The sequence below is a fragment of the Pantherophis guttatus genome, chromosome 3 (assembly GCF_059756535.1).
Source record: "Pantherophis guttatus breed Tessera chromosome 3, ASM5975653v1, whole genome shotgun sequence".
Classification (NCBI taxonomy): domain Eukaryota; kingdom Metazoa; phylum Chordata; class Lepidosauria; order Squamata; family Colubridae; genus Pantherophis; species Pantherophis guttatus.
This window is the reverse complement of record NC_142065.1, coordinates 51,942,889-51,957,253: the sequence shown is the minus strand read 5'-3', so window position 1 is coordinate 51,957,253 and position 14,365 is coordinate 51,942,889. Positions and strand designations below refer to the sequence as shown.

General features: G+C 36.1%; 1 protein-coding gene across 1 annotated transcript; it reads left to right on the top strand.

Moving 5' to 3' along the window:
* Window positions 1-294: 294 nt before the first annotated feature.
* LOC148114578 (uncharacterized) lies at window positions 295-9,006 on the top strand. Its single transcript, XM_087889553.1, has 3 exons — window positions 295-7,092; window positions 7,646-7,753; window positions 8,527-9,006. Exons 2-3 carry the CDS (start codon window positions 7,692-7,694, stop codon window positions 8,912-8,914), a joined length of 450 nt encoding a protein of 149 aa, XP_087745679.1. The 5' UTR covers window positions 295-7,092; window positions 7,646-7,691; the 3' UTR covers window positions 8,915-9,006.
* The last annotated feature ends 5,359 nt before the right edge of the window (window positions 9,007-14,365 follow it).

Genomic DNA, 14,365 nt, shown 5'->3' with positions numbered 1-14,365 from the left:
TTAAATACTTTGTTCGTTACATACAGTAGTTTTGTGTTCCCTTTAGTTGTTTGAGCAGTGTATAAACTACTGTATGTAACGAACAAAGTATTTAATAAGGCTATTTCATTCATTCAGATCTCGGATGTCTTCTGCTTGTGTTCCCTTTATTTTTTTGAGCAGTATATTTTGCTCCTATGTATATTTAATTTGGATGTTTTAGTGTTTTTATTATTTTAAAATGTTTAGAATATGTTTAATATATTTTTTTGAATTGTAAACTGCCCAGAGTCATTGACTGAGAAGGGTGACTACAGAAATTGAACAAAAAAATATTTTGTGCTAATGATTTAACGTACTTGAACTCTAGTCAGAATATTAAAACAATTTCAAGGGTCAAAAACCCCAACTAAAGCAAAAAGTTCATGCAATTTTAAGTGGAATCACCTTGCTCTGGTTATCTTTGGACTAAGATGACAAAAGGAGCTAAAATAATAATTTTTAAAACTTAATAATTTACTTTTGTGCCAACAGACTCCTAGCAGAAAAGAAGCAACAAATGTTCCCAAATGGAAGCTTTGATGACTTGTAAGGAAAAGGGCCTCTGGGACCATGCCAAGTGCACTTGGGTGGGGTAGTGAAGAAGGAGCCACACACTGGGAGAAGTGACAAAGTGGGAAAAGTCTAATTTATGAGGAGTAGTTGTGACAGTTGAGGGTTTGGACTATTGCATCAATAGGGTGTCTCTACCTTTTCCATGGTAAACTCTGCCTTGGATTCTGTAAAACAAAACTATTTCACCCCACAGAAGTTTTTCCTGCAGTACACAACTTAATGTTGACGTTTTTCCTGCAGTACACAATTTAATGTTGCAGGCTAAAACCCCACCCTAGTCCTTTCTCTTTTTGCTGATGAATTTGTTAAAGGCCAAACATGCAACAGGTCAGTGGGGTATACTGCTTTCTTCTTTTGGCAAGATACAAACTCCTGTCTCCAATTCCCAAATATCACAGCAGATTTCTGGAAGACATTACAGTAGTCCTTGACTTGCAATAGTTCATTTAGTGACTGTTCAAAGTTACACCACCACTGAAAAAATAACTTACGACCATTCTTCACCCTTAGCACCATTGTGCATCCTCATGGTCACATGATCAAAATTCAGAAACTTGGGAACTGACCCCTATTTATAACAGTTGCAGTGTCTCAGGGTCATGTGATCACCATTTGCAACCTGATAAAGTCAATGGGGAAGCATTGACAACCGTGTTATTAACTGCAGTGATTCACTTAATAACTGTGGCAAGAAAGATTGTAAAATGGGGCAAAATTCACTTAACAAATGTTCCCCTTAGCAACAAATTTTGGCCTCAACTGTGCTCGTAAGTTGAGGACTACCTGTATTGTCATTACCTACATTTATGCAACTTGCTAAATTATGACTCGTAGTTTAAAATGAGTGATCTGACAAGCCATATTTATTACATTATAAAATGTTTTTGAACCATAATACATCGTGTAGTTTCCTTTGGACATGTGAGTGTAACAACTGAGAATTGTTATTAATCATGATTTATTATTTAGAATAATGCACAAATAAATCATTATGACTTTTGGGATTCTGTAGTTTGAGCTCTAGACCTTACCTTTGCTGTTCGAAAAACATTTATTTCGGTTGCTCTTTAACTATTGTTCTAAAAAAGGCTGTGTAACACGTAAATATCCTATCCTATGTGACTGATGTCTTATATATTTTGCTCTAAAATGATAGTTTGCAGCCAAGTGTCTTAAATATTCCTCTGAAGGAATATTAAAAAACAATATAAATGTGCTACTGGAATTCACAGAGGACATGGTATAAATATGTGGTGTTTTCTGAGAAGTACCCGGTGCTTGTTTTGGGATCAACTGGCTTCCACAATATAAATAGGACATGGTTGACATATGGACAATGTCTTAGTATACCCAAATTGGTGACAACTTGCAGTTCTTCCATGAGGATGTGTTTTTCATTTTTATGCCTTTTTGGGATTTCAAACTTGTCTGGTTTTTTTGCTCCCTTCCTGGTCTAGGCATGTACACTGTACTGTAGCTAGTGCATTGGTATAGTATCACTAATATCTCCATCTTTCTCCAAGTGATTTTCTCATGGCAACCAAGTTTTGGAGAGGTCTTCCCATCCACACTAGCATTGATAATATTTTTTGGTGCAATGTGAAATGATAGGCAAAAATCTGGATTACCAGTAGATGGAAGCAAATAGTCTTTTGCATCTTTCTCTATGATTGCAGTCCAACCTAGTAATGGATACCCTTGCCACTGATCTTTACTATAGAGTAGAATACTGTATGCAAGTGAGTAGCTCAAGTATAGAATATAGTATGGTATATACTTTGGCCTGGTGTCATATATGAACTTGTTGCACTTTGCCATCTAGCGGTGAGTTAAGTAAATGTGTTTGCCTTTCTGATGATGATAATAGTTTCATTTTTTGCTTTCACTGTTTCCTGTGTTCAGCAATTTGGACATAGGTGCCCCACTTTGGACATAGCTGCCCTATTATATTTTATCATCTCCATCACAGTAGTTTCCTAGTATTTTTTATGATGCGTAGAATTTGAAGCAATGTCTAATTATCAGGAAGATATATAAATTGTTTTAGCAGTGGGATATTCTCAAATCACATTGTATTCAACACAAGGATATTCAACCCTGTCATGTACTCTTTAATAATCCCATTTACTTGGTCAGTTGGGACTGTAAATAATTTATTTTTGTTCATATAAAATTCTTCTCTCCTGCAGTTTTCTTTTGGGGAATGTATTCTTTCAGTTTCACCCCCTCTAGTATCAGTTGTCAAAATAATTTACAATTATTATTACAGGTAGTCCTTGATTTACAATCATTCATTTAGTGACTGTTCAAAGTTACAATGGCACTGAGAAAAAAGTAACCTATGAATGGTCCTCACCGTCAGGTGATCAAAATTTGGATGCTTGGCAACCAGAATGTATTTACAATACTTGCAGCGTCCCGGGGTCATGTGATCTCCATTTGCAACGTCCCCAGACAGCTTTTGACAAGCAAAGTCAATGGGAGAAACTGGATTCACTTAACAACTATGTGATTCACTTAAAAACTGCAGTGAGTTGCTTAACAATCGTGGTGAAAAAGGTGACAAAATTGTCCATGGCTCACTTAACAACCAGTTTGATTAGCAACAGAAATTCTGGTCCTAATTGTGATTGTAAATCAAGGACTGTAATCATACTATGCTACCTTTCTTTTTTTTTTTTACAATTCTGGATCCCATGAGCATTATCCCTATTTTTATCATCACAGCCTTCTTTGCTTGGCCACTCACATCTTGATGCCTCCTTGCCAGTAGTCTTTGCTCTTCTGGATTCATTTCTTTTAATATCTAAAGGTTTACTATGTAATTGTTGTCCTTTACCACTGTAACTATATTTAGATATCTATAATTAAAGTAATTGACTTCTTTCTCACATTATTTCTGCTTTCATTTCTCCTGATGCTTCTCCTGATGTAAATAGATGCTTTTGTCTGCTCAACCACACCAGTACTTTTATAAATAAGCAAACCCTCACAAAATATTACTTTCTCTTTTTGAGATGTATAACACATCAAAACATGGGTAACTTCACTGGAAAAGGTTTGCCTAATTTAAGAAACATATTATTAAACTGAAACGTGTTAAGGAGAGCATGAAAAAAGATAATGAAAGGTCTAAAAGTTATTAGCTATGGAAAGGTTGAATGAATTGCATAATGTTAGCCAAGAAAAAAAGACAAAAAAAAATAGTTACTGTATCTTCAGAGTTTCGAAGGATTTTCACATTAAAGATGAAGCAAATTTGGATTTTCAGATCAGAAAAATAGGATTTGAACTAATAGGTGTATATTATTCAAAAGTAAATTTTATTTAAACTATAACCTGTTTGCCAATAAAAGAGATTGTCTCAAATAGTGGACACCCTGTCAGAGATAATGCAGCTGTTGGTTTTTTGTTTCATTGAGAAAATGGATTTAATGGTTTTGAGGTCACAATCTAGAACTCTTATTATTTCTGACTCTACTTAATTGCAGAAATTGGTGATAGTTTTCTAATTCAAATTTCCATATTAGAAAATAGAAACTTAATGCAAGCTTACACTATCCACGCTTGTGGATTTTTTTTTTTACTTTTCAGTATTAGCGGCGGCAATTAATGATTAAGAAGGCATATATAACAGTAAACTTTCCCTCCATAACGTTTTCCTCTGTGCTAACTAGCTTTCCTTAGTGCCATCTTGTGTAGATGGAGTTTACATTTATTTTTGGTGAATCCAGACTGAAAGGCACATCAAAAGTTGTTAGCAAACAGCACACATTCCAAATTACATACACATTTGTAATGCTTTGCCACTAATATTTAATGACATATATTTCTAGTCATTCTGGAGAAGTTTTAAGAGTCAAAGATTGTCTTCTCCCACCCTAAAATTTGCAATCGCATTAAAGCTGAGAAATTAGTTTTTGAAGTTCAGAATGGAGATTTTAGGGTGGATTATGAGAGTTAATGCTAGCTTTAAAGAAATCTAGTCTGTGTGATTGTTAATTCTAACAGAAAGGTTACATATGAACTGTTTTACAATACTACCCGTTACTACAACCAGCTGAACCTCTGGTACACAATTTGGACTAACCTAATTGGGATTAGGAATCCTATTATATTAAATTAAATATTTTAAAAATCAAGTTTTAAAACCATTTTATTGTCTATCCATTTAATACTTTTTCTGATGGTAATCTCCTATATTTTCATTTGAGCCACTACAATATACAGCAATAAACAACAAATACTTTTTGGAGAAGAGAGACATTTTTTGCCCAGAACATTTTTGAGTTCAGCATAGGAAGCCAAAACTGAGAATCATTAGACTTTCATTTTTGCCTGGCTGTTCTTGGTCTAATATCATTATATCACCACATTATAAAGCATCCATAATTTCTTTAGTGCAGAAATTAAAAATGCTGGACAGACCCAGTCTCTGAATCCGGAACCATTTTGATCTTTCTTTGAATGCACCTTCTCAAATATAACAAAAGAGTAGCCATGGCAGTGCATTTGATCCATGATAGAATGCATGACGTGGTCATTCAGCCAGCATCTTCCAGTTTCTCCTGTTGACATTCAGTTGTTCAGATGAATGTAAACATAATTCTTAAAATAATTGCTGTTTCCTTTCCATTCATTTCCATTAAATGAAGGCAATCATAAAGCTGAACAGCAAATTAGATCAGATTTTTTCGACTTGACTTTGTCTAGTGCTGATTAGTCTGTGAACTTGTAACTAGGTAGTTCTTCTTTCACAGAGAAATAATTTATCTTTATGGGCACCCTGAAAACTAAAGAGAAATCACAAAAGTACCAATTTAGCAATCTTTATTTAAAAGTTTTAATTGGTTACAGTTTTTAACTTTTTCAGTTAATGGCTTTTACAGCAAGAGCTGAAAATCAGGCTACAATATTAGAACCCTTAAATGAAGTTAAGAAGTATGATGTCAACAAATACAAAAAATCCTAGACTAGGCTACTAGGCATGGGGTCACAAAATTAAGTTTATCATAAGATATCAAGAAGTTATGTATCTTGTATCCCTTTGCTGTCATCTAAAGATTGTCTGAGGTTTGACACGTATTCATATTTATTTGCTTTGTTTCTTTTTTGCCTCTCTCATTAAATAATCTGAATTTTAAATTTTACCATAAAGCGTACTTATTTACTATGTGAAGTTAGTTTGCTTAAACATGGTTTGCTATGTAAACAATAAATGGCTACAAATGAAGCTATAAACTATGGTTTACAAAGTATAACAGCTCTCATTTACTCTTGCTGTCTCATACTTATTTATTGATACTTTTAAAAAGAACCCACTCAAGTGATCAATATGCAGTGGGCAAGCCTTTGGTGGCTGGAGTCTACATGTTATAGAAGGCTGAGAGGAAAGCAGTAATGAGATGGAGAGTGGCTTCTCCTTGTCTCTTGGTCTTGGAAGGATAGTGCATTGCTGTTTAAGTAATTTAAGTCTCATTGTGGGACTTACACTATAACTAATCCATTTGTTTATCTCAAAACCATACCACTGATTTTCAACTATTATGATGGGTCCATTCCCCCCCGGGCTGCAGCCCACTATCGAACTGTGGCCTATTCGAAACCAGGCCCCATGCACTTGCACGGCCCAGTTCTTCTCTCCCCTCCGCCAGGCCACCAAGCCACAAAGGTTGGGGACCACTGTATTATGACACACCAAAATCTAGTAGCACAAATAATAAGGATACAAGAGGTATGCAATTCAGAGGATATGGGCTGCCTTCCCTTACTCTTAACATGTCTTATAGCATCCATTGATACTGATTTTGAAATACATGTCAAAAGGTGTCCAACATTTTTTCAGCTTATTTATTGATTAAATTTTTATCCTGCCTATCACCCTCACAAGGTGACTCTGGGCAGTTTTCAAACTTATAGAACAAGAATAAGAATAACATAGAACAAGAATAATTAGAATATCAAAATATTAAAAACTACGCAGATTGACTCATTGTTAAAAACTGTACTAAAAGTACAGTTCTAAACCGTACTAAGTAAGCTAAGAGATGGATGAAGTCTTCTTACTCTGATTTGATTGAATTGTGCACCCCATGATTAAAACAAAAAATCACCCATGACTTGTTTTTGACTCACTTATTGTACTATTTTATGATCCTATAAAGACACAATACTGCAGTATCAAATATTTGGTAATATTTCAAACTAACAATATCCCAATGCCTCAATCACTAATAAGGGTATAAAGTAGATTTTTTTTTCTTCCGGATTGACTGACTTCAGACAGAACACGTATTTCATTTACAAAAGGGCAAGGGGGGAAGGTCTTATGGAATATGATGCACAGCTCATACCTATTGTTCATGAGGCACAGAGTAAGTATAAAAACAGCTCTGAAGAATCATTCTGCAGTGTAGAGCAAGTTCACCAGAGTTCCAGTAGCATCAATAGACTCCAGCAGGTCAGCCTGAATATACTTCAGTAGGAAGACATATAATAGTGAGTATTGAGTAGAAATCCTTTACAAAATTCATCAATAAGTGATTAGTATTCTTTAAAAATTGGAACTATTATCTTGTATTGTTCATCAAGTCTTTTGGGGGGAATCACTGCATTTGCTTTATGGTTTTCAAAGCATATTGTTTTATAGGCATCTGTTCTTGGTTTTCTTCTATGATATGATCCTTCCCTAACTTGACTATGCTGACTGGCAATGGGTGCTGAATTTGAAAAAAATCTGGACAGTATTTACATGAGGAAGTCTGTAACCAAGTAAATGTAGACATTTTTTTAGTGAAAGGAATAATAGGAATGTATTTAATAACTGCTTTTTTTGCCTTAATACAAATAACATGAAAATAAAATGATGGTACTGAACTGATACTGTCATTCTTATGATACTAGCGTTACTTGATTGATATATATTAAAGCAATATGAAAGATCAATTATCTTTTACTTCTTTTTGAGATACATTTTTTCTTATTAGCAGTTATTTAAAGATGACATGTTATAATTGTACTTCAATTATTATAATTTCATCTCATTGAAAAGTTTACAGGACCGAAAAAAGATTTCCTTGTCAGAAAAACATCTACAAATGGCAAAAATTATATCCATCTTTTTTCTTGCTTGCTTTGCAACATGTCAAGAAACAGAAAAGTAAGAATTTCATAGAGAATTACATAATTTTCTCTTGTTTTGCCTCTTGCATGTGAAATTAACTATTAAAATGTAATGATACTAGTATTTTACTAGTTAAAATTGTAGAAAAAAAATAAAACAGGAATTTAATGTTATCTTTTTCAAAATTATTTTTCATTTAAAAATTTGTGACATTTTCTTTTTAAGGCAAAGTTATCCTGTAGCCAGAAAATAGCAAAACTAAATGCAAGACTCTTCTGGTATTTTGTTAATTCAAAAGAGGATTTGGAGAGCATCAAAGTGAATCATAGGTACTGATGCTGAACAATTTGACTCAGACTGAAAGCTCACATTTAACTTTCTGAATTCAAAACCCAACTAGACTTGATGCATAAAGAGGCTGGGATTTCTAATTTTTCCAGCCATTCTTTCTCAGCTTAGCCCAGCTCACTTCAAAGGGTTGCCATTGTGGGGAAGATAGCAAGAGGGAGCATTATGTATACTGCCTTTAATTATATAGAAGCAAGGCAGGATATCAACCTAAATGAAACGATCAACAACAATGTACAGTATTTCCATTTGAAATTCTTGGAATGCCATTAAATGCTTGAGCAAGGAGTTGGATGTAACATGACAACAAAATGCAATCTTGTGTTCTTCTGTGTTCAGTCTTCATCTTTTCATCTTTCTTTGTTAAGTCTGTAGCAGAAAGTGAAAGAGACTGGAAATGTTTTATTCTTCCATTCTAAATATGCTTCTGCTTCTCAAGGTGCTGATTTTTCATATTTCAGTAAAAGAGCTGTGACAGAACACCAGCTGCTGAACGACAGAGGAAGAACTCTTCAAGGTCTAAAGCGACTCATGTGGCTCCATAATGCCATGGGGGGAGTGCATACAGCAAGTGGCCGAGACCTCTCCCAAGCACATGTCCTGCTGACCTCAAAGGAGCATGATCTCTCAGATCTCTATGACACCATGGATAGAGAAGAAATGTCTGATATGATGGAGCCTTTATTGCTAGAGCTCCTGGGGAGGGACACATCTTTTACCAAAATACCGAAAGCCAATCTGCTGCACTATCTTAAGAATGGAAAAGGCTACCAGCTCCTGCAAGATCTTTCTGATTTATTTCAAATGGGAAGCCAAGATGGCAAAAAAAATCTTAGTGCTCAGATGTAGATTTCTAAACCCAGCTGCTGTCTTTTTGTCTGTGTCTGACCTGAATTATGTACTGTCCGAGTTAGGACAGAAATAAAGTTATGCTATAATTAGATATGCATGTTTCTGCCATTTATTACTTCTCAATTTTTACAGACAGTAAGGACCAGAGTACTTCACATTTCTAATTTAAGACAATGGGCCGACTATGAGAGTTTGCTTCTACTGGTTGCACTCAAGAAAAAGTGAACAGATTTTAAATAAAATTACTGGAATAATCAGTTGAATCAGAAATAATTGGAACTATTTCCGTATAAAGAAACCATTTAGGTATATCTGTGGAAGAACTGGCTGTAATTTTCCAAATTGTTAAAAGTGAAAAAAATTATATCCAAGAGTTCTTGAGTCTTTAAAGACTAGTTCCATGAAAAAAGGTATGATTTTACATGTTCCAATGATAGAAATACTGAATGGAATGTGAAATGACAGGAGAAACAGAACAGGTGTTATTTTCAGGTACCATTCAAATAAAAATGCAAGATAATATTCAGCTTTCTGGGCCATCACTCAAATAGGAATTTAGGTTTAAGTATAAGTTACAAGAGTAACTTATACTTAATGGGAGAGCTAATCAATTGGGCTTGAGGTGCTGCGTAACCATCACAACATTTGTAACACAAGTAACCTAATTTTGATTAATGTATTTGACATATATGTGACTTACAAGCTGCAGGTGCATATTAATGTCCATTGTGCAGGGCAACATTTTTCAGGAATCTAGCTGAATGCCTATTAGATGGTGTTAAGCGTAAATCTGTTTTACTTTTGGGACATTGCATATATTTTTGGTACATTTTCAGAGAATCTCTTGACATACATCACAATTAGATTTGTGAAACATCTGTGTTTCTTTTTGCTAATAATAAAGGTTGTGGTTTCTCAGTTTCTAGTTTATTTGGAAATAGAAAAATTAACTCATGCCATTTTATTTTGGGACAAGAAAACATACAAGACCACTTCCATACTTTCTGAAGGACTGATAAAAGGCACAAGCACATAATAAGATAATATGTCTGAGTAATGCACACTCTACAATTGCTAAAATATATACAGCAAGTAAAAATGTATTATTGGTATAGTTCAGTTTTTATGAACAATAAAAATAACACAAAATGTACCTTTATTGCCAAGGTGTCACAAAAGAGTGTGCAAGCATTTGACATCTTCAATTTTAAAAAAAATTAAGAGATGATACAAAAACAGTGAAAAGTGGAAAATGAAATGAAATGATGTAATTGCTGTAATAGTTCACACTCAGTGAGCTAGTTGAAGGTGTTACAGTTATCAGGTGATACTATTATTCTGGGATTTTTTAAAAAAATCAGATGTTAACCCTTCATTTTATGGCTTTTCAACTTTTGCTTAAGATTAGATGGTATGTGTGTGTACTCCTTCATTTCCAGAAATAGAAAGGCCTGTCGTATCATTCACATGAACATTTTTGCAACATTTTGCTTGATCCCTAATAATGGAACTGCCTCTCTATGAAGTTTGGATTTATTTTCCTTCATGAACCAAGAGATCTACCTATTATTATGCAACCAAAAATATAAACATTTATTTACTATACATGTAATAGACAAACTCTATTCTGTCATAAGAAAATGTCAATAAAGATTCTAAGTGGTATCGTGAAATATGTAAATTTACCTGCTCTTTATGTAGAACATACCATAAAGACATTATTCTTCTGTAAATTGAAAAAATAAAGCAAGTTTTAAAAATGTTAATGTGGAATTCAAGATTCCTGTCAAAATGCTCTATGAAAATGTCTCTTGACAAAAAGGATGGCTATCCCAGCAACGTGTGTTTTTTCTTACAGTTATTATAAGAATATTGAACTTTAGGTAGATTTATCCAAAGAATTTTTCACCTAGGTGTCACATTCTATTCAGGGTGTCAGCAATTTTGTGGTACCACAAAGAAACAGAATTAACAGGCATACTTTTACCAGATAAGCTAGTAGTAAAACTTTTTAAAAGCTTTTTCAAAAAATTGCATTATAACTGCATCTTATTTTTTAAGTCTAGTTTAATAGTTACCTGGTCGATAAATAATGTAGCTGTACCTTGTTTAAAAATGATCCCAAAAAAGTGCTTTGGATTTCATGTGAGCATAAGTGCAGCATCTCATTACTATTAAGGAAGCCCAACATCTGTGTGAGCTAGAAAGAAAACATGCATCATGGATTTTGTTGCTTTATGTAAAGTCCAAAGTACTTAATAATTTCTGAACTGCACACAATCTAATAATCAGTTTATTATTTATAAATGTTTGCTCTGATTGAACAGTTATTTTGATACAGCCAACATATGACACATGATTATATCTTACATGTTATTTATAGTTGGGTTATATAGAGAAGTTTCGCTAATATGACCTAACACAGGGGTGTCAAACTCAAATCATCAAGGCTGCATCACATGACATATTGGGATTTTTTCCCCTTTGCTAAACTGGGCATGGGCGTGGCCAGAGCGTGACGCATCCGGCCCATGGGCTGGGAGTTTGACAGCCCTGACCTAACAGCTTAATACCTTGGGGCCAGAATTTTTTTCACTGATGAGATTCTTGGATTGGATCCAATCATCTACAGATTGGAGAAGTCTCGTGTTGTCCATTGAGTCATTTCCTTAAATGTCTCTTTTAGAAAATTACCACATGAAGAAATTAGAATTCTTGGTTCTTCCAAGGATGTCAATCTGTGTTTTAATGAACTGTGATATTTTTAAATTCTAATGTAATAGTCATATTCATCCATTGCAAAAAAATAAATAAATCCAACAACTAAATGCTGTAGCAAGCTTAAAACTATAGCTGTTCTATCTGGGCATAATCTTTCATCAGGATACACTGCATATGATATCCACCAATCACTCTTACTAATGTGGTGCTAGGGGGTAATTGGAGTTTTGAAAGCTTGTGGTAGATTGAGCCATCTGTCAGAATTTAATCCACAGGATGGGTGGGAGTTTTCCACTCCTGCTTTATTGGATTTAATCCTGTTGACCAGAAACTGCAGATTATTTATTTGGTAGATACTGTCTGTCAGTGATGCATAGAATTTGATTTGCCTATTAATTTGTATAGATAAACCAATGGTGCAGGGGTGGGTTTTACTTACCTTTACTACCGCAATGAGATCGCACATATGCGCTCACTTCGCTCGCACACGCACCTTGCTTCTGCACATACGCAGATTGCTGATGATGACATCCGGGGCGGTGGGTGGGGCCTCCCGCCAGTTTTACTACCGGTTCTTGTGAACCGGTCCAAACTGGGGGCAACCCAACACTGTAGTGATGGGATTCAAATAATTTAACAATCAGTTTTCTGCCCTAATGACCAGCTGGGTGGGCGTGGCCATGGTGGGTGTGGCCAGGAGGTATGACAGGCAGCACTCAACCTCCTGCACCCCCCTGGGAGCAGAAGCGGACCACGGGGGGGCAGTCCGTGCCACCCACCCCCACACCCTATTTTGGGTCTAGTAGGCCTTCCTGCACTTACCTTGGAGCCAAAATGGGGTGCATGGGGACTCCTAGAAGGGGCGGGCGGGGCCAGCCAGCAATTTAACTATCGGTTCGCCTGAACTGACTGAATCCCATCACTGAAAATGCCCCAACTGACAGGTTGTACAAGCCAAGCGAGTTGAATCTTAACCCATGGATTAGATGCTGAGGCTTCTCAATAAAAAATAACAGTGTCTGTTATGCGTGGAAATCTTGATCACATACCTATGAAAGTCCAGGGAACAGCAAGTGTACTGGTATATTATTTTACATGGTGCTGTTCTGTTCTGTTCTGTTGCTTTGTTTTGCCTGAAGAAAGTTCTGCACTGCTCACCTTGTTCTAGAACAAACTGTTATGGATCAGGGCTGAAAATAATACATAGTATTAGTGTGCTTCGTGGCTGACTGATTGCTAGAAAGGAATTTTCCCTTCACCAACCAAATGAAAGCAGACTGTAATGTGAACTTTGCTGTACCTTTTGCAGCAGTGACTGGGTCTCTAGCACAACTGTACTGGAGATTATTCCTTGGGCTTAAGGCCCTAGCAAGAATTTTGTGCAATCCATGAGACACTGATTTTAATCCACCTTCCTTCCTCTAGTGGCTATTCCTCAATCCCTGGAGATACTGTGCTCATTGGAGGCTGGCCTGTTTGTACTTTTTGGAAGCAAATCCCTGCTGGACACCAGGCACTCTCTGCACTTGAGGGGTAGGGGGTGAGAGATTGAAGTACATACCTGCTGCAATGAATTGGTTATGGACGACTTTTGATAAGATTCATTGACAATGGCATGCAACTTGACTTCTTGGGAACACTGACACCTCTACAAATTGCTTCCTGGTCAGGCTGTCTGGGATCCTGTTCATGGATGGCAAGATAAGACACATAACAATCTAAGGAAGCTATTCATAAAATGGCTGGTTGCCATGCAGCAGGTGCCTGCCTGGCATACAATCCATTTCGCAGTATACCAAGCACTTTTAAGCTTAGGGGTACTATCAACACAACTCATCCATGCATTACAATCCTACTATGACAGATCCAAAGATCTACACCATGTATTCTGCTGAACTGTCCTCCTTTCACCATTAGGTTATATTTGGTCTGGCTGTTCATGGTGACCCTTTTTCACAGAAGACTGATCATTTGTCTCTGAACAATAAGCTTCATGCATACTACACATGCTGTATGAGGAAGCTACTCAGTAATACAACAATCCAAACATCAGAATTGTAAGTACCCTTGCATAAGAAGGATGGGACTTCAGCATTAGCAGGTTCCCCTGCTCAGCATCCTCAACATCCACTTCTTCCTTTGACAGTTGTGCTTATGCATCCACCACTTCATACAGTAGTGTGATTGTTTCCCAACATTTCCTGCAAGCTGCTGTCTAGTTCTCATAGCCGGGGAAAGAAAAGTGTTGCAGTCATTGCTGTACATTAACCTCATTTGGGTAAACCACTTGACTGTGTTTATGAAGCACATGAAAGTCAGAGAACAGATGGAGAACGTATCAGAATATATGAAAACTGGAAAACTCAAGTTGCATTTCTGGTCTTTCAACCATCTGCAAAAGTATGTTTGGGGAAGAGAGCTGTATAACTGTCCCAAATAGTCTATAATGCTGTGTTCCTACACAGTGGTTGAAAGCAGCCCAGTAGATGGTTTCCTGTGGAGATAAGGTGTCCTCTCAGTCCAACAGTAAAAACCACAATGGCAATCTACTCAGCAACCAGATAAGATGCACTTCAATGAGCTTGTAGTATTTAAGAGCAGCTGGCTAAATCCCACCCAATAGAGAATAAGGAAGATGACTTTAATGAAGATAAGCAGGCCCTTTGCCTAGGCAACAGAGCCTGCATATATCCCTCAAGGCCATTTCCTTACCCTCTACATACCTCC